Source organism: Xyrauchen texanus, chromosome 11 (genome assembly GCF_025860055.1).
Source record: "Xyrauchen texanus isolate HMW12.3.18 chromosome 11, RBS_HiC_50CHRs, whole genome shotgun sequence".
NCBI classification, from domain to species: Eukaryota; Metazoa; Chordata; class Actinopteri; order Cypriniformes; family Catostomidae; genus Xyrauchen; species Xyrauchen texanus.
In genome coordinates, this window is record NC_068286.1 from 40,780,457 (window position 1) to 40,802,212 (window position 21,756).

The 21,756-nt window shown below is 43.8% G+C and overlaps 1 protein-coding gene across 1 annotated transcript in view; it reads right to left on the bottom strand.

Moving 5' to 3' along the window:
* LOC127651774 (zeta-sarcoglycan-like) overlaps window positions 1-21,756 on the bottom strand; it is a 337,374-nt gene that overhangs the window by 119,319 nt on the left and 196,299 nt on the right. Inside the window, exon 3 of the mRNA XM_052137782.1 lies at window positions 1,308-1,409. Coding sequence (XP_051993742.1) covers window positions 1,308-1,409 — 102 coding nt within the window. The remainder of the gene's footprint in view (window positions 1-1,307; window positions 1,410-21,756) is intronic.

A 21,756-nucleotide genomic window follows, 5' to 3' on the forward strand; every position in this document is an offset into this window, starting at 1 on the left:
CCATGTAAAGTTCCATATCACTTCACCACATTATTTCAGTTATTTCAAAGAGCCCTACAGGCTACCACAACATTGGATAAAAATGACAAACAATGTCTATAATATCCTAAATTTATTTCAGTTTCGATTGAAAAGCACCCTTGGGCTCCCTCTCACTCTCTCTCTCTCTTGCCTCACCCACCCACACACCCACACACACACACACACACACACACACACACATTGTGACTCGAGTCGTGACCAACAAATAGTGCTGCATCCCCAATGACTTGAGAAATACAACAGCTTATATTATTCAAAATAACTTTTAATATTTTATTGTATTTCACCCTAATCAGCCTCACATAGCTATAGTGGAAAGCACCACTCTAACCCTACCCCTCTCTTTTACTCTAACACAAACTCCCTCGGGAGCAAAGTTAGCGCACCCCCATGACTCACTGGGATTGTAAACAGTAGCAATGGAAAAGCTATACAAGAATGGTGACACTCGCTGCTGCTGAGACTTAAACTTACACTTTGGCAATTTCAAGTGATGTTATACCTGATGAGAGCCACTTTAACAACAGGTAATTCCACATGCGATCTCTCTCAGTTTCTCTCTTTTTCTTGTGCACACATACACACACACACAACCTTGTTATTCCAATACCGAAAAGCAGCACACTCTCCGTTGCTAGTTCTAAAGTGACGTTTTCAAACTAGCAATGAAGTCTTGAGCTGTATCAAAGACAGATACACTTGATTAATACAACTTTCTATATCATCTGAAATATCTGTGGGAAACAGACTCACCCCCCCAGTATAGAGAGCTCAGTTGATTATTATGGGAGCAATCACATTTAGTTGAGTCACAACGTGCCACAAGTGTCTGGTGTAGACATGGTGTTATGATTTGAATCCCCCCGACACAAATATCTCTCTGTCTCTAGTAGTCGTACAGCTACAGGCACCACTGGTATATATTAAAGTGCCACTGTATTACTACTGTATCTGAATTGCTCATGTTGATCCATTCCTCAGTTGTATGTCGGCTTGAATAAAAGAGTCTGCTAACTGAATGAAGGTAAATCTGATACAATTATTGTACTACAGTACCAGCATCATACTTTTTAGAAAGGCAGAACTGAGGTTATGCATAAACAATAATACAACGCCTGTTTATTTTTCAGCAAAATACCATATGTTTGTTCCCCAAAGTGTCAAAAAGGTATAAGTCAATTTAAATGGAAATATTCACACTAAAAATTGTGCCCTTTGTTTAAGTCTGCAAGTCACACAGATTCAGAAAAAAGTGAATGTCTTACCCGTCTTGATTTAATTTCTTTCACATAAAGCGGAAGTAGGAACTCCGAAACTCCCTCTAATCTGATGCCCTCTTTGGTTACACGAAGACTGCCCATGCCATCCTGAGTGAAAAACAAAAAGAGAGTTTGTGATGTAAATGGATAGTTCCATAAAAAACATTTTTTTTTTCCAAACCAAGATTTCAGGTTAAACTTTCTATGTTTGCATGAGAGAACGTTTGTTTTTAAATGTTGTAATTGTTCAGTTTTTCAAAGCATTTCCAAAGCATTTCATAAACTTTTTGTTATTACTTGTTTGTTCTATTGATATGCGGTATGAAAAATATTCCATGTCATCTCTCAATTAATTTGAGCTGTCATCTACATGCTCAAAATAAAGGGAGCTGTCGATGTAAATGGATTAAAATGCATCCAAAAGTAATTTATCATGCAAGAAAGTAAATTCAGAAATTTAAATTGTTGAACTAAATTGCAAAATTTTCTGTAAAGCTGCTTTGAAACTATGTGTGTTGTGAAAAGAGCTATACAAATAAAAATGACTTGGCTTAATTAATTAATTCCAAGCATATTAATACCTGTTATTTGTGATCTTAGTAAATCAGGGCCATAATGTTCAATCCAAGGTAAAAGCCAAGCTTCTTACAAAAAGTTATTCAATTAAATCCCACGTCATATTCAGTTGGTGTGCCCAAAAAACATTGCCCATCTGAAATCAGTTATGGTCGACATTTTACTCAAAGAAACTTTTAACACTTTAAAATGAACAGCATTATTGTTGTTTATAAATCATATTAAGACAAGTGCATCTTTTGATACAAAAGACCTCTAAGATATAATGCCAGATGCTTTTTAATTTGATTTTAACAAAATCAATAACACTGTAATGAGATTTTATTTGCTATTCACCGGGGGCACAATAGGGAAGGCTATATTTCCACTCAAAATTGCTAAATGAAATTGAGCATGTTGAGAAAATTCATAATTCATTATAATAATAACACACACGCACACACACAATTAAGTTTATGAAGGGTCAGTATAAACATTCTCAAATCTACTGCCCTATAACAAAATATCAACAAGGGTGGTCAAGGATTATAAGCACCTTTTGAAGGCACCACAAATGCATTAAGGGTTATTCTTCACCTGTGAGTAGTACTGAGATCTGGCACACGCACGCATGAGCGTGTGTACACACAACTACAGACCCACTGTCAGCCATTCAGCTTTGTTAACAAAGGAACTTTGTGTATCCCATTACATTTAGTGCCAGTGTATTATACTGAATTTAGCATGAATTGAAAGTAAAAAAAACTTTTGCATTGTTGATTGGTAGCATTTCTGTCTTTCAGATAATGCAAGAATTTTACAAGTGTCCGAATGTGATAAATTAATACATTTTGTTTTAGGGAAAAGTAGACTGGCTTGCGCATCCATGTCTCTTATTTCTGCCTCTCTCTCTGTTTGCCAAATATATGTACTGTAAACAATTGGATGTGGCAGCTTGTGAATTTTAGCATCTCCCAGGCAGTTTTCTCTGTGCAATTTGGCTTACACAAATTTTCTTTCTCACCATCTACATTCCTCCTTCCCTGCTGCAATATTCCCTTTCACTTTCCACCCCTCTTCTTTTCACATTCTGAGTAACTGAAAATCGTATTATTTTAGGTATTTTAAGTCATTGCTCAATAAAATAGTGGACCGCTTTCATGCAGCATTTACATGTGTGACTTAAAACAGACAACACCTTACATACTTTAAAATATGTTTTCATATAGCTCTCATAGCCCTTACAAAAATGACTGTGGTGGTACTATGGTAGAGTGATGGTATTTTATGTTCCTTTGATATATGATACTGCATATACCATGGTACTGAAATTAATCCGTGATGCCTTGTAAATACCTTGATTTCTGTCCAAAAAAACATGTAATAGCATTATACTTTTTGGTACTTTTTTAAGGGATATCAGCCTATACAGACTAAGGTACAGTCAATGGTCATTGAATTTTAGCAATGTTTACCAAGATCACAGCTCTAGTTCTACATAAATATATATGCTATACATTTACACATGAATAGATACATAGATGCACATACACTTTAGCATAAATAACGTCATGGTTACTGTTTTAACCTCCGTTCCCCAAGGGAAGGAATGAGACGTTGTGTCGAATGAAGTAACACAAGGGGTCTTCCTGGGATGCCAAACGTACCTCTGAACCTGAGAAAAGGCCAATGTCAAGTTGGCAGACAGAATTTGCATGCCCTGCCCCGGACATACGGGTATAAAGGAAGCGGGGCAGCGAGTGCCAGTCAGGATTTTGCACTGAGGAGCCGGAAATAAGGTTCGGCCATTTACAGTGGTAGGTCTAGTGCTGTGCCAGGAGTGACACAACGTCTCGTTCCTTCCCTCGGGGAACGGAGGTTACTACAGTAACCATGCTGTCCCCTTCTGTCACTCACCCTTCTTGTCACTTCTGTCACTTCATTGTGTCAAATGAAGTGACACAAGGGGTCTCATATAAATATGCCACGCACTGACCGTGTTACGTGAAATTCCAAGACAGGTGCAAGCAGGCTACTGCATGATAGAGGCAACTGTATCGGCTGCACGTTGCCCTCCCCAACGCCCCCAAAGGGGTGTCACATACAGACCTTAGGTTCCCTGCACCCCTGAGGGGGGGAACATGCGCTACATGACTAGCATGGGAGCAAGCCCAGCAGCAGCGCCTTTTCTCTCACTATGTCTCTCACTTCTTAACGCTATGAAATCTTAACGCTATGAAATCTTAACGCTATGAAATGCGTCGGGGAAGGCGGTCTTTCCCGGTCCTATTCTTTCAGGGGGAAAAGACCCTGCAGAGGCCACATCCTGCCCAGTCTAGGGGGAGGTAACATGTGGCAAATACACCACGAGGGTTGTGAAGCCTTACGTGGGAAATGGCATGGTGGTAGGTCCAGCCTAATGAGGGGGGACTCTACAAACACGGTGACCGGGGCAGAGGGGCTGCCCAAGGGAAACGCGGGTTCGCCGACAGGGGGACCGTACCGCGGGAAATACATCACAGGGAGTTTGCCTGAAAAGGGAACTAAGCCCGTGGAGCCCGACCCCAGTAAAGAGCACCTGTGACTTGTAGTGGGTCCAGCCGTGAATTGCTCAGCTGAATTCGCCAGCCAGAAGGCTAGGGAGGAGAACATCCAGGGAACGACGCTTAGTGGCTAACCTGGGATAGAAGGCGCACTGGATCAACTTGGTGAAGGGCGTTGTGTGTAAGCGGAACACCCGGTCAGTTGTGCTGCGTTATTGGCTTGGAACTGACAACACGGGATGAGACCGACTCAACCCTGAGATTGTAAAATCTGGCAAAGGTATTGGGTGTTGCCCAGCCCGCTGCTCTGCAGATGTCTGCTAAGGTGGTGCCAGAGCCAGTGCCCACAAGGATGCCACACTTCTCGAAGAGTGTGCTCGACACGGCCTGGGTGTGATAAGCTAAGGAAATAGTGTCAACGACCCAGTGAGCTAACCTCTGTTTGGAGATGGCGTTTCCTTTCCACCATCTGCTGAAGCAGACAAAGAGCTGCTCAGAACATCTAGAGCTCTGCATGCGGTCCAAATAGATACGCAAAGCACGTACCGGACACAGCAATGAGAAGGCTGGGTCTGCCTCCTCCCGGGGCAGCTTGCTTGCATGCTCACGACCTGGTACCTGAAGGGGGTCGTAGGAACCTTGGGCACGTAGCCTGGTTGCGGCCTCAGAATAACGTGAGAATGTGCCAGACCAAACTCCAGGCAGGTGTCGCTGACAGAGAACGCATGCAGGTCCCCAACCCTCTTGATGGAGGCTAACGCGATCAGGAGGGCCATCTTCAGGGAGAGGGCCTTGAGTTCAACTGAATCAAGCGGCTCGAAGGGGGATCTCTGAAGGCCCAAGAGGACCACAGAGAGATCCCAGGAAGGGAACAGGCTAGGCCGGGGAGGGTTCAGTCTCTGGGCGCCTTTCAGGAACCTGATAATCAAGTCATGCTTACCTAGGGACTTGCCATCTACTGCGTCATGGTGGGCTGCGATAGCAGCTACATACACCTTCAAGGTGGAGGGGGACAGCCTACCCTCCAGCCTCTCCTGCAGGAATGAAAGCACTGACCGAACTGCGTTCCTCTGCGGGTCTTCGGCTCGAGAAGAACATCAATTCGAGAAATTTGGCTTTACCAAATTTTGGCTTTACGCCAAATCCAATTTAGGTGTAAAGATGCCTGGTGGAAGGAGCTCTGGCTTGGTTAATAATGTCTATGACTGCAGGTGGTAGACCACTAGATCTTCCAGATCCCCTCCAGGGGCCAGACGTGGAGGTTCCAGAGGTCTGGGTGCAGGTACCAGAGGGTGCCACGTCCCTGAGAAAAAATCTCCTTCCTCAGGGGAATTTTCCATGGAGGTGCTGTTCACGAAGAGCATAAGATCCGAGAACCAGGACCGGGTGGGCCAGTAAGAGGCCACCAGGATGACCGCACCGGTGCAAGAAGGCTCACTGGGGAAATGCGTACTTAAGCAGCCCCCGGGGCCAGCTATGTGCCAGCGCGTCTTTCCCGAGAGGAGCTCCTGTCAGGGAGTACCAGAGCGGGCACTGGGAGTTGTCTTGAGAGGCAAAGAGATCTATCTGTGTCTTGCCGAATTGGTCCCATATAAGCTGGACCACCTAGGGGTGGAGCCTCCTCTCTCCGCTGGGCAAAACCTGCCGCAACAGCTCGTCCACCGTCGGATTGCGGTTTCCAGGGATGTGAGTGGCGCGCAGCGACCTGAGTCATGGCTGACTCCAAAGGAGGAGATGGCGAGTTGTGACATATGACGAGAGTGCATGCTGCCTTGGTGATTTATGTACACTACCGTCGCGGTGCTGTCTGAACAGATCAAGACGTGCTTGCCCCGGATTAGTGGGAGAAACCTCCGTAGGGCAAGAGTTACAAATAACTCTAGGCAGTTGATGTGCCAACGCTGACAGGGTCCTGTCCAGAGGTCAGTGGCAGCGTGCCCATTGTACATGGTGCCCCATCCCTGTCAAGAGGTGTCTGTGGTCACCACGACACGTCTGGACACCTGCTGCAAGGGGACTCCGGTCCGCAGAAAGCAGAGGTCTGTCAAAGGGTTGAAAGTCTGATGGCAAGAAGGGGTGATTGTCACACGGTATGTGCTGTGGTGCCATGCCCATCTCGGGACTCGAGTCTGTAGCAAGTGCTGAAGCGGTCTCATATGCATCAACCCGAGTGGCTCGGCCACGGCTGAGGATGCCATATGCCCCAGGAGCCTCTGGAATTGTTTTAGAGGAACCGCTGTGCCAGGCTTGAAGAGATCGAGGCACCTGAGCACTGATTGAGCACGCTCGTTGATGAGACGCGCTGTCATTGAGACTGAGTCTAACTCCATGCCAAGAAACTGCGTCTGGGGAGCCATGACTGTAGAGTTTTGGGGCCGGGGTGCCGTGAGAATGGCACACACCGGCTGAATGACCCAGGGTGTGAGGAAATCGCGCTTTATTGAGAATGTGGGTGCCGCAGCCCGAAGGCGGTGCGGCAAATGAAACAAGAATTCTCCTCTCGGCCCTCCACCAGGGGACGAAGTGGTCTTGTTACCAGCTCCGGAATGAACGTCTGACTGCCTGGGTTGCCAGTCTCAGGAGTGCTTTGGAGCTTTCCTGATCCTGGAAGGGGTCCTGGAGACGGGGGGGCATATGCCGCCTGGGAGCTGCTTGATGCTGGGGCTGAGAGCTGGGCCCGTGTTGAGGCGGAGCTACCTATTGTTTAGCCACAGGGGGCACCCTCGGTGAGCAGTCGGGGCACGCTAGTTTGGCGGCGCCACGACAAGATGTGCCATCTGCTTCTTCACCAGTGAAATCTGCTGGGCGAAGTCGACGGTGTTGCCGAAGAGGCCAAGCTGGGGGACAGGGGGTGTTGAGAAAGTGTGCCTTGTCAACGTCATGCATCTCGACCATGTTCAGCCAGAGTTGACGATCCTGGACCACGAGGGTGGCCATCGCCCCCCCGAGTGCCTGCGCTGTGACCTTCGTGGCTCTGAGAGTGAGGTCGGTGGCAGAGCGCAGTTCCTGCAGCACGTCGGCGTCAGAACTACCCAGTGCCTTGGCTTGGTGAACCTTGGCTTGGTGAACTTGCAGAAGAGCCATGGCATGCAGGGCGAAGGCAGCCTGTCCGGTGGCACTGTAGACATTCGAGGTCAGTGATGCCGTCATTCTACAGGCTCTGGAGGGTAGTACCAGGCGGTCCTGCCAGGTGGCGGCGTTCTCGGTACACAAGTGGATCGCAACCGCTCTGTCCAACTGGGGGACCTCCGTGTACCCGTGGGCCACCCCACCATCCAGGGTAGTGAGAGTGGACGAGCGGAGGAGTCAGTTCCGGGCAGTAAAAGGTGCCCTCCACGACCGTGTCAGCTCGTCATGCACTTCCGGGAAGTACGGAACCGGGTTGGCATGGCTATGAGCACACTGAGAACATGAACCATTCATAAAACGTTGCCTGCGTGTGATCGCAGCCCAGGCATGTGAGGCAGCTTTTATGACCGTCAGAAGAGGAGAGAAATCAACCGCATCCAGGAACTACACAGAGGTGGAAAGACATCTTTAAAAAGACGCGTCCTGAAAAGGACGTTCAACACCTGATGTGTATTGCTCTTTTATGAGTGGGAACTCAAACTCTTTTAGAGGAAATAAACTCTTTTTAGGAGGAGAGACACTCTTTCAGGCAATGAAAGCGCTGTCGAAACGCCCAGGGACGTGGACTACACAGCGTGCAGAGAGAGAGAACGCCAGCTGGAAACGTGCCGTAGATTCATCAGTGAGTGGAACAGTGGTGAACTCAGCTTGCTGTTCCACAACTTTTCGGCTCTGAAGAAAAATTCTGACTGGCACTCGCCGCTTCCCTTTATACCCATATGTCCAGAGCGGGGCATGCAAATTCTGTATGCCAACTTGACATTGGCTTTTCTCAGGTTCAGAGGTACTTTGGCATCCCAGGAAGAAGCCTTGTGTCACTTCATTCAACACAACATCGAGTGAGTGACAGAAGGGGAACATCATTATTGTTTATATATTTATATGTATATATATATATATATATACAATAATGATAAAGTGGAAAATGTGTCCATAAGGTGAAAAATTTAAACCTAAAAGCTTAGGTCTGATTCAGCATTTTTATTATATTTTTTTGCTTATCTGACTCAAAGCTGTTTAGTTTTTTGGTGGGATGCACAGATACAAAATGTGTGTGCCAATACTGATATTTAAATTAGATTTTTCTAAATGCATAGTCTCAATGGTCAGATCTGATTTCATTAGATTAAAAAATTTTTGTCACTTGCTGTGTGATAGTTTGCATTTTTACTTTGACAATTAATGTGAACGTGCTAGCAAAAGTAGTTGCTATCAGATCATAAAAAAATATTAAATTAAGAAAAGAAAATTGATTTCCACTGCAGTTTGAACAAAACCTTAGAAAAGAAATAGCACACTTCTAAGTTGCACAATTTAAGGTATTGCCTTAGCAATCACTTCTAATAAGCTGGATGTCACAGAGTTTAAGGAAACTTTGAGGTTGCTTTTATATTTCTTGCATGCTACTTCAAATCTATTTCCATCTCGTTCATGTTTTATAGTGAGAGAATTTTGTTAACATGTTTGTCTATTCCAAGCAAAATGTTTCTTTCCATTTGACCTTATTCCACCACATCTATACTTTTTTACCTTTCAAGAGCTTTGTGTTCTTGGGCAAATCTAATGAGTCCATTACGTGCAGTTTATTTTCTGACTGGCTCTAAAAGCATAGTTTCAGAATTAATACATAGATCATCATAATTACCAAATGCAAAAGCCCAGCTACAAGTTCTAGAACTTCAATCCCATTCTACCATGATTTCATGTAATTTTAAATATGGGAGATGTGGACTTTCTGTTATTTTCTATGAAACTGGACCATGGTGCTGGTAAAACAGGAGTTTTAAACAAGGACAACAAACACCTGCAGCCAAGCAGTGGGAGTTTTTTTTTTTTCAGGCTTGGACCTCTCCATTTTCAATGTTGAAGATGAATCACCAGTTACACCATCTCCACTTCAGTGGAAATTGTCAGTCTGTTCCAGCTCAATTACCAGCGATTCTATCAATCAGTGGCCTTTTTGGATGACTCAATGACAACAGTGTCAGGAAACCTTAAATGCTTAAACCTGCTCTTCTTCTAGTACGATTACAGTGGTTCAGCTTCAACTGATGTGACAGTGGTTTGTTAGCATCAACCTCTTGGCAGTACAACTCTTGGAACTACTCTTCTTTCAGCTTACATTTTCAATTTCAGTACTTCTCATGTCATGATCAACTGAGCAACTTTAACTGATCACACTGGACTGATCTTGTTAAGACCAAATGTCTCAGTGGCATAGGGGCAAGACAGAAGACACCAGAGGGAAAATGGAAACAATGAAAGAATCAAGAATACTATTATAAGCTGCAGCTGTGTCTGTGTGCAATATATCTTCTTGCACAGGGGCTTGTATTTCCATTCATGACAGAAACTCCATTCCAATTAGATCATTCTTCTGCCTCTTCTTCAGTTTTGCAGATACAAATCCAGAGTAATTGGTCTTCAAATACAGCTCACATGTGAATTAACCATTTCCAAGTGTGCAACCAAAATCATGTAAACAGACACAATCAGCACTGTAGTGGGCTGACTACATGTCATTGTATTGCAATATATTGCATTTGAACCTGAAGACCAGAAGAATGAAATATGCCATCACATTCTAAAAATTTTTTTTTTTATTTAAAATATAAGTAGGATCTATTACTGGACTGTAATTATGTCTCTAAAAAGTCTGCAAACACACCTTTTAAAATAATTGTATTAAATGCATTACTTTTTGGTTATATATGCTCTGTAGAAATCTGAAATTACCCCCATTAATACACAAGACCATCAGTGAGGTCAGACACCTATGTTGGGCAGTGAGGTCTGGCTCACTGTCTGTGTTCCAATTCATCCCACAGGTGTTCAATCATATTCAGATATGGGCTTTGTTCAGGTCAGACAAATTCTTGTAAATTTCTTAAGATTAATCTCTTCTTTACTACTAGAACAAAAGTACAGTTTTTGAAATAAATATAAAAAAAATAAACTTACGAAATTTGCTTTGAAATACTAATCTTTATTGTATTTTAATTTAGCTTGGATTTGACTTTGGATTTTAAACAATAATAACCTATTACAAGGGAAAGGCTTTATTTCAAATAGCTCTGTAGATTTAACTATGCATTCCAAGGCACCGGTGTAATATGGATCAATGTCTTATTGGATTCAAACAACCTTTGCTGGACGCTGCTTTTAAAAATTAATGTTGCAGAACAGTGGAAAATAATGCAAACAAGCAGTTGTGTTTCACACACATACAAAGTCACCTCCCGATCAATCACCTGGGAGGTGCAATAATGTAAGTCCTTGTGAGTGGATTGATGTGGTAACCTTGCACAAATGATCGAATAATAAAGCTGATTAGGCTATGATTAGCTAAAGACCCAGTGAGGAGAAGGATCAGAACAGAGCCACAGTTTAAGATTTTTAAATTAGGGTAGTTTACTTGCTATCGTAACAGATTTAAATTCCACTAATTGCGAGGACAATCCCCTTAGAACAATCTATTCAAGGGTCTTTCTCAGGCACACAAAATGTAGGTAGAATCTCATTAACTGTCCAATTGAGATTTTCAATTGAACCTGCAATTTCTGTGACAGTGGCTCAAATAGTTCTCTCATCATTTACTGACCCTGGTGTCTTTCTGAACCTGTATGGCCTTTTCTACAGCAGAACACACAAGGAGATATTTAGTAGTATGTTCGACTAGCTCTTTTCCATACAATAAAAGCATACAGTGCTCAAGCAAAGGACAGAACCCTTTAAGTACCATTTAAGGAGTGAAAATGATGCTAAGAAGAAAGGAAGGAAGGAAGGAAGGAAGGAAGGAAAAATAGGAAGGTAGAAAATAGGCAGTAAGGAAAAGTTGGCTTCATCATCATTCATGTCAAACCTTGTTCAACAAATGCGAATATGACTTTCGAACTCCTTTTTGAAGTCATGATTTTCAGTGAATAACAAGAAGGAAGAAAGAAATAAAGAAGGAAGGTAGGGAAAGGACAGCATGGAAAAGGGAGATGAGGACGGATGGAAAGAGGGAGGAAGGAAGGAAACAAAGAATGAAAGAAGGATGGAAGAAGGGATGGAAGGATGGGAGGTGGCAGACAGCTCTAATTAGAGATTAGAGCTATTTAATAATTTTATGGGAGGGAGGGAGGATGGACGACATGGTGGGCAGTTGGTAGGGAAGGAAGGAATTCAGGAAGGAATGAAAGAACAATAAGAAGGAAGGAAGGAAGAAATTGTGGGCATGCGGGCGGCAGGGAGGAAGGAAGGAAGAAAGAAAGGGAGGTAGGTAGGAAGGGAGGGAGGTAGGGTAGGAAGGAATGACAGGTTAAAGAGAGGGAAGGAAGGAAGGAAGGAAGGAAGAAATGGCGGACAGGCAGTAGGGAGGGAAGGAAGGAGGCAGGGAGGAAGGAAGGATGGAGGGATGAAGGAAGAAAGAAAGAAAGAGAAAGAAAGAAAGGGAGGTATGAAGGGAGGAGAATAGGAAGGAAGGAAGGTCTTTCTGGCTGAAGTTTTTGCAAAAGCCTTTACCCACAGAGACTCCTTTAAGTACCATTTAAGGAGTGCAAATGATGCTAAGAAGAAAGGAAGGAAGGAAGGAAGGAAGGAAGAAAGTAGGCAGTAAGGAAAAGTTGGCTTCATCATCATTCATGTCAAACCTTGTTCAACAAGCCGGGATATGCAGAAATGCGAATATGACTTTCAAGCTCCTTTTTGAAGTCATGATTTTCAGTGAATAACAAGAAGGAAGAAAGAAATGAAGAAGGAAGGTAGGGAAAGGACAGCATGGAAAAGGGAGATGAGGATGGATGGAAAGAGGGAGGAAGGAAACAAAGAAAGAAAGAAGGAGGGAGGAAGAGATGGAAGGATGGGAGGCGGCAGGGAGGTAGGCAGGAAGGAACACTCAATGTGCTTTACACAGTGATCAGGGGACTCTCCTCAACCACCACCAGTGTGTAGCATCCACCTGGATGATGCCACAGCAACCATAGTGCGCCAGTAAGCTCACCACACACCAGCTATTGGTGGAGAGGAGAGATTAGAGCTATTGAACTAATTTATGGAAGGAAGGAAGGATGGAAGAAATGGTGGGTAGTTGGGAGGGAAGGAAGGAATGCAGGAAAGAAAGAAAGAAAAATAGGAAGGAAGGAAGGAAGGATGGAAGAAATGGTGGGTAGTTGGGAGGGAAGGAAGGAATGCAGGAAGGAAAGATAGAAAAATAGGAAAGAAGGAATAAGAAAGAAATTGTGGGCAGCAGGGATGAAGGAAGAAGAAAGAAAGAAAGAAAGAAAGAAAGGGAGGTAGGTTGGAAGGGAGGGAGGTAGGATAGGAAGGAATGACAGGTGAAAAAGAGGGAGGGAAGGAAGGAAGGCAGGAAGGAAGAAATAAATGGCAGGCAGGCAGTAGGGAGGGAAGGAATGATGGAGGGATGAAGGAAGGAAAATGAATGATGGAGGGATGAAGGTAGGAAGAAAGAAAGAAAGTGGGAAGAAGGGAGGAAGGAAGGTAGATAGAGTAGGAAGGAAGAAATGGCAGGAGGGTGGTAGGAAGGGATGAAAGGAAGGAAGCAGACAGGCAGGAAGGAACACTCAAAGTGCTTCACACAATGATCAGGGGACTCTCCTTAACCACCACCAGTGTGCAGCATCCACCTGGATGATGCAACGGCAGCCATAGTGCGCCAGAAAGCTCACCACACACCAGCTATTGGTGGAGAGGAGAGATTAGAGCTATTGAACTAATTTATGGGAGGAAGGAAGGAAGGAAGGATGGAAGGAATGAAGGTAGGATGGACGAAATGGTGGGCAGTTGGTAGGGAAGGAGGGAAGGAAGGAATTCAGGAAGGAAAGAAAGAACAATAAAAAGGAAGGAAGGAAGAAACTGTGGGCATGCGGGTGGCAGGAAGGAAGGAAGAAAGAATGAAAGGGAGGTAGGTAGGAAGGGAGGGTGGTAGGGTAGGAAGGAATGACAGGTTAAAGAGAGGGAAGGAAGGAAGGAAGAAATGGCGGGCAGGCAGTAGGGAGGGAAGAAGGAGGCAGGGAGGAAAGAAGGATGGAGGGATGAAGGAAGAAATAAAGAAAGAAATAAAGAGAAAGAGAAAGAAAGAAAGGGAGGTATGAAGGGAGGAGAGTAGGAATGAAGGAAGGTCTTTCTGTCTGAAGTTTTTGCAAAAGCCTTTACCCACAGAGACTCTGAGTGCCACACCACAAAAGTTTCCCTTTGATGACAGACAGTATTATTTTAAACATCCCTATACATCTCCTGCTGAAAGTAACAACAAAGGAAAATAAGCAAAAGACAAAGAGAGAAAGAATAAAACAAACATGAAGGGCTGAACACATTGGGCAGCATGGGCATGAGGGGGCAAGCCTTTTGAGAGAGGCAGATATGTATCTGTCCCACACACTGTGCTCTGCATACAACCTGACATCTTTTAATGAGCTTCTAATGCACTGCTGTGTCAAGGTAATAATTCTTTGCTGCTGGTCTAATTGAACAAACATATCATAGCCCCTCCAACTGTGCATGCGCATGCACGTGTGCGTATTTGTGTGTGTGTGAGAGATTGTGTTAGTGTGGAAACAGGCAAACACAATGGCAGGCAAATGCAGAGTGTGGGAGGAATAGGTGAATCAGTGTTCAAAACTAAGAGATAAGGAGTCTAAAATTGCTGTTGACTACAGAAGTCTGTGATTTGAACTTTTATCAGAGGAAGAACACTCCACAAACCCAGCTGGGATGATGCATGGTCCATCATCTTCTGACGCAAACTGGCTCCATGCTCAGTAACATCTACCAGCCTTCAAGCGCAACCGTGTCTGTGACGCAATGTACTTTGAAACTCTAGCTTGGGAAGCAACAAGTTTCTTATAATTTACAATAGTCAAACTGGAATCCAGCTACCCTGTTGAAAAAGCAAATATTTAATATACAGCAGTTAATTTCAGTCCTCTAATTTGATTGGACAAGCAGCATTCCAAAAGTGATGATATTCACTATAAGGGGGCGTTCGAAACAGGTGTGTACATTTGCATCCATCTGTGCTGTTTACGGTTTTCCGAGGTAAACATGTGCTAGACGGACATCTATGACCTTCGAATTCATAACTCTCTTGAGCCCTAAGGTTATGCTCCAGACTATTTCAGATCCAGCTAAATAAATACTGAACATTCAAAAACACGCTTGACATTTAGATACAATGTTAAAGCAAGCTAAGTGTGCTGGATTCACGCTGGGTTAGATTGGTTACAGAGACTGAGAATCAGATCCGAATATGAGTTTAATACTGAGCTGTTTGAGGCTATTGAGAAGGGCCTGTTATTCTGAAGAGGGTTGCTAAGAGGTGAGAGGAAGAGTGAGAATACCAAGGGCTTTTTTGTATGCTTCAGTCTGTTCAATCTGTAAACAACTCACTCAGACCTTCACGCAAATGGAAATTATACTAAAACAGCCTGCTGAATGGGCTTGTTAATGTCATTGATCTTTCATAACACAAAAAATACATATACATATTAAAATAAGACCAGATCAAACCACTCAACAACCCAGACGTTTTCAAATTCACACTTTTGTAGTGTTATATTTATTTATTTTCCTTAAGGCCATTTATAATGCCAGTTCCCTGTCACTCACTTTGACGTTGTGTCAAAGAAGCGACACTAGGGGTCTCTCTTGAGCACCGAATATACCTCTGATCTATAAAAAAAGGCCAATGAGAAGTTGGCGGACAGAATTTGCATGTCCCGCCCCCCGGACATACGGGTATAAAGGCGGGGAAATGTGTCTGTATCATTTAGAAATTTTCTTCAGAGCCGATGGTCGTGTATGCAGTGAGCTGCGATTTACACACCTGTTCCTCTACTGCTTATTACTGTGATTACTGCTGTTGGATCTACGACGCACTTCAGCGGCTTTCTCCTTCTCTGCACGGCAGTGCAGTTTGCCCCTGGGCGCTTCGGCAGCGCAATACTAAAAGAGTGTTGTATAAAAGAGTGATTTTCTCTAAAAGAGTAATTCTCTCTAAAAGAACAATATACAGCGGCGTTTAACGTCCCCACGGGATTGAGGTGACGTGGCTGGCGACGGAGGCGATCCGGGGATGACAGCGGGTGCGGTTTCGCCAGGTACGTCCCCGCGAACCTCCTGCCCCCGGCATGCAACAGCGGCTCGCCTCACAGCCAGCCTGCCTATCCTCTTGAGTCCCCTGAGCTGGATGAGCTCGCCGCTGCATCGGAGAGTGGTCCAGCATCTGACGTGGAGGACTCGTCTGGGCTGCCGCCTTCGGGCCAGCACGCCCAGGCTGAGGCTGACGCCCAGATGTCCGACATGCTTGCCCGGGCCGCCACCAGCGTGGGGTTGGACTGGAACCCTCCATTCTCCCCACAGCTGTCGTGGCTGGATGATTGGTTCCTGGGGTCTGCGCCGCTCACGCCGCTCGTAGCCCTGTGCTCCCCTCCAAGGCTTGTAGGACGACGTCATCATTGGCCGCCAAAGCCTACAGCGCCACCGGACAGGCCGCTTCCGCCCTGCATGCTATGTCCCTCCTGCATATCCACCAGGCCAAGGCACTTAAAGATCAGCACGAGGGTGAACTGCGCTCAGCAACCGACCTTGCCCTCAGGGCCACGAAGGCCACAGCGCAGTCGATTGCCACACTTGTGGTTCAGGAACATCATCTGTGGCTGAACTTGGTCAAGATGCGCGAGACGGACAAGACCCACTTCTTGACGCCCCTGTCTCCCAGTTCGGCCTCTTTGGCGACACCGTTGAGGACTTCGCCCAGCAGTTATCCGCAGTGAAAAAGCAGATGGAGGACATTTCACATATCCTGCCTAGCCGCAACCCTGCTGCCACGGGCCAAGCCCCGTCTGCTCGCGGAGAGCGTCCTCCTGCAGCTAGGAAACGTGCTCCATCTCAACCCGAGCCCAGCTCTCAGCCCCAGCGTCGAGCACCCCGCAGGAAGTGCACGCCCCCCGTCTCAGGGACCCCCTCGAGGACCCGGAAGGCTCCCAGGCACTCCTGAGATGATCGACCCAGAGGCTGTGATGTTCACTCCAGAGCTGGTAAGCAGACCACTACATCCCCTGGTGGAGGGCCAGGAGGAGAATCTTAAAAAAGGAGAATTTTAATTAAAATGTATTTCATTTGCCGCACCCCTCCGGGGCTGCAGTACCCACATTCTCAATAAAAGAGTGATTTCTTTTGTCTCTGGATCACCTGGCCCGCAAATGCCATTCTCACGGCACTCTGCCATCAGACCTCGAAAGTCCCCTGGACGTGGACCCCCCGCCTACAGCCAAGCCACGACTGTCCCCGGGCCGGCCGGTTCTGACGAATCTAGAGGATGCCGACGCTGCACCTCCTCCTCAGTCACTAACCCGCCCCCTGCCGGGTGTGCGGAGCAAGGTAAGTTCAATGAGTCTTTTCTCAGCACCAGAGCCTCCGTTTCCTGATGGAGGGAACGAGATGTTGTTTCGTCCCGGCCACGTCGCTGAGCCGAGCCACTGTTGTGGCCGGACCATTTCCGGCTCCTCAGAAAAATCTTGAATGAAACAGACGCATTTCCCCACCTTTATACCCGTATGTCTGGGGGCGGGACATGCATATTCTCATTGGCCTATTTTCATAGATCAGAGGTATATTCGGCGCTCAAGAGAGACCCCTAGTATCGCTTCTTCGACACAGCGTCTTGTTCCCTCCATCAGGGAACGGAGGTACCATCCGTAACCTAGACGTTATTTTTGTGAGGGTTTCTTCACCAAAAGCAGTCATAATTTTGTTTTACCTGGCTATTTTCCACCCTCTATGAACCTTAGGTTCCCTAAAAACCTTGCAATCTGATCACATCAAAGGCAGCGTTGACTCATTGTTTCTTTTTGACTGATAATTCTAAATTGGTATTTTTTTCAGATTAAAAGGCATCTGGTCAGTTTCATTCCTACAGAAAAGCAAGTGACTTTAAGTACCATTTAAAGAGTGCAAATGATGCTAAGAAGGAAGGAAGGAAGGAGTATGGAAAAGTTGGCTTCATCATCATTAAAAAGTGACCACACAATATTAGACCAGGAGAGAAATATAAATTAGGATTTGGGGAGAGAAACGGTGATTGCAAGAACAATCTAGTGAAATAATTAATGCGATATTGGTCATTAAAGGAATAGTTCACACAAAAAGGATAATTCGCTCATCTTTACTCACACTTATGCCATATCAAATTTACCTTATATGACTCTCTCTTCTGCAAAACACAAAACAAAGATATTTTGGTGGAGATATGATGTGAATATATATATATATATATATATATATATATATATATATATATATATATATATATATATATACTGTATATATATACAATGCAAGTCAATGGAGACTAAACCTTCACATAAAGGACTTCATAAAGATATTCCTGTTTTCCATTTTATTTACTAAGACGTTAAATACCTAATCAATACCTAATACCTAGTATGTCTTTCAATTGGCTTCTAACAGTTGCGAAACAACACAAATACTCAAGTCTTCTACTGACCGTCTGAACTCATCAGGGAGCAGTAAAGCCTGATGGGTAGGTGATATACTGCAGCAAAAATGTGAGGCAATTCAGGTGTGCCTTTACTAAAAGTGCTGATTGGTGTTTCTTAAAACAATACTAAAACAGCTTGTCCTGCCATTATTCACTTTTCAGTGGATTAGCTGTCAAAAGTGGCAGCAAACAACAGTCTGCTCTGAATACCTCCCACTCTACAGACCTCTTCTCACTAAAGATACAGATCAGTTCAGTCAGCACTCTTTTGCTTTCTTACTCACTCTATCTTTCTCTCTAACACACACATACACATGCTCAGAAATATGCATTACTTTGGATCTGCACCATATTTGTTAGAAATATTGGACATAACAGGCAAAGCAACAATAGATGTGCACACAATTACTTATACAAAGAGCATGTGTCCATGTGATAGATCAGTGATTGTTAGAGCCATATTGTCTCAGCATCTGTCTCAGGTTTTGTCATACCTCAGGACTGAATCAACACACTGCCATCACCAATGGACAGGAAAACAGACAAGTCAGGATGAAGTTTAATCTATCAACTGGAGATAAGACAACACACACACACATGCATACAGTCATACATACAGTATGCTGGTGGTTTATGCTGGATGATCTCACAGTCCCTGTCCACGTACCCTGTATATTATCGCTCAATCAGCTTCGACATATGATCATTTAAAATGTGCATGATTAAAAAGTTATGGTAATTATGTAATACAATCCTGTCATTATTATGTAATGACAGGATTGTATTACCAAATAAAATTGTTGTTTCTCATTGTTTATCATCGGCACATGACCAGGGCTGGTGGAGTTAGTTTCTGCAACTTTAATGCTATTGGGACTTTCGTACTGGAGACGAACAAGTCAACATGTAATTAAAACTGACGTTATTTGCTATCCTTTCACACATTAGTCTTATTCCTTGAAAGAAAAAATGTCATACTCATGATAACTTTTTATCAATAATAACAATCTTTCATTCACAAAAATAGTTCAAAAACTGAACCTCTAAATCAACTTTTCGGCTAACATCACCAATCCCTCTTATTTTCCAATCACAACTCTCCAAATGTAACCGGTCCTGCTCGACCCACTTCGAGCAGGATTCAAACCGGCATGAGAGGTGGGAGCGCTAATGAGGAGGCTAAAGGCTACAGCCTCTAATGTCAGTCGCTAGTGCGCTCTTGAGGCCAGGCGAGTGAGGTTTACACATACCGCACAGTTATCACTTAGCAGCTGGCTACCGTTACACTCACCCCCCTAAATCTCACTCCTATCCAGGTCACAGCACTACTGTAACTGGTCCTGCCCAACCTGCTCCAAGTGGGATTCGAACCTGCGTCAGCCAGAATGGGATGCATGCAAGCTAACAAGGAGGCTAAAGGCCACAGCCTCTAGCATCAGTCGCCAGTGTGTGCCTCTTGAGGCCAAGGGAGTTAGGGCTAACGTTACACAAACATGACTACAATCTGGAAACACCCACTTTTCATGATCAAATTAATTTCTGATGGCAAAAATCAAGCATCTTTTTCACTTGGAAATACGTTTGGAGATTTCAGATGTAAAATGCTTTGCAAATGCTGTTTCCTGTTTACTTACAGTAAGTACTTTCCTTAATGGCACAATGGTGATGTATTATTTTGTGGCAGACAAGCCTCTTGTCCATAGGGAAAGGAGGAAGCAGGAACTGGATTAACAATCAATAAGACTTTAATTCAGCATAAAACAATGAACTGAAACATGACAAGTCAAGTCAGGTCAAGTCAATTTTATTTGTATAGCGCCTTTCACAACACACATCGTTTCAAAGCAGCTTTACAGAATATTAGCATTAACAGACGATAAGAACTGTAATGTCTATAAAGTCGATTAATCATCATTGTGTAATTTAGATAAAATACGAATTTTAATAGTGTTTATAAATAATAAATAAATAAATAAATAAATAGACAAAAGCGCGCACACAAAACACTGCTGCGTGCGTCTCTCTCTCTCTCTCTCTGGCGTCTCTGGCTCCTCCTTTTATCTCTCTCCCACTGATTGGGCAACCCAATCCTCTCGGCCCGGCCACACCCTCCTTCTCGTCACACATGTCTTACTTCTTTAGGGAATCTTTTGGGAACCTTTTAGTTACCAGTCCTGAGCCTTAACCACTCTACCACCTCCTGTGTCAATATTTCTCCTAAATGCTTAACAAAACCTTTGATTTTAAGGCTTAAATTTCATGAATACATTATGGAACTTTAACAATGTTTGAATCTTTGATGCAGTGATTCTCTATTTGATTGTCTTTTCTCATTATTTTCTCAAAGGCTTTCAAGTCATTTAAACAGAAAATAAGAAAAATACCGTAAGTGCAAATGCACACTCCGACATACTGCTAACTCTGTCCTTTTACTGCTGCGACTCATGATATTGAAACTTAATAAACAATCAGGAAGCAATCATTCATTTGTGGAACCTTATTCATCAAATTTCTATTAAGCAGACCAAACAGGAAGCATGCATAAATGTTTTCCTTGCCCTTTATATCAAAACCAGCTTGCTCCGTAATATTCCATTTAAAATAATATGGGAAATAGCAATCAACAGAATATATGCTTGAGTGGATCTCCTAAGGTACTGGTTCAAACTCATTTCAGGCTAGTATCAATATAACAGTTTTTATATAAATCAATGTCTATAAATGTGGTGCAAAATGAGCATGATATCTTATGATACTCAAATAACTGAGCTAAATGCATGGTCATTTTCCATGTCAAATTTCCACCATGTTATCCAGTCCAGTTCAAATGTGCTCTGCTGGAAAAAGGTTGGTGTTAGGACTTCAAACACACACACACACACACACACACACACACACACACACACACACACACACACACACACACACATGCAACAACAGGGTTGGGAGGGTTTCTTTTTAAATGTATTCCACAACAGATTACAGAATACATGCTGTAAAATATAATTTGCTAAATTTACACAAGGTTTATTTCTAATTATTCTGCTCTAAACTTACTTCAAACGTACTTCTCTGTCTGCTCATATGAATGTAACACATCATAAGAAAGTGTTTCATCGCTGTTCAAATGCACTTTGGATTGCATCATTTATATGTATAAATGTTTTCCATCTGAAAAGACGAAATTTTAAATTAAACAAATGACAATAAAATGCAAAGTAATCTCTTCAGTATTCAACATACTTTTGAATGTAACTGTATTCTAAGTACCAATTAGTTAAATTGTAACTATAGTGGAATACATTTACTTAATTTTTGTATTTTAAATACGTAATCCCATTACATGTATTCCATTACTTCCCAACCCTGTGCACACACACACACACACACACACACACACACACACACACACACACACACACACACACACACACACACACACACACACACACACACAACAAGGAGGTCTATACTGCACCTGGAGAGAGCTATCCATTAGCATTCCCATTCATCTCAACAGCAGTTGTTTGGCTGGTGCATAAGCACTCATGCTCAGCATCAAGGACCCCGCTTACCATACAACTGGTATTAAGATGTGTCTTGGGTGACCCAATCACAGGTGTTATGACGAGATAAATCACTGTTTACACCTGGTCTCTTAAATGTGTCTCCTGTGACCACTTGTGTTTGGTTTTTTGGGGAGGGTTTCTGATTTCATGTTGGCATA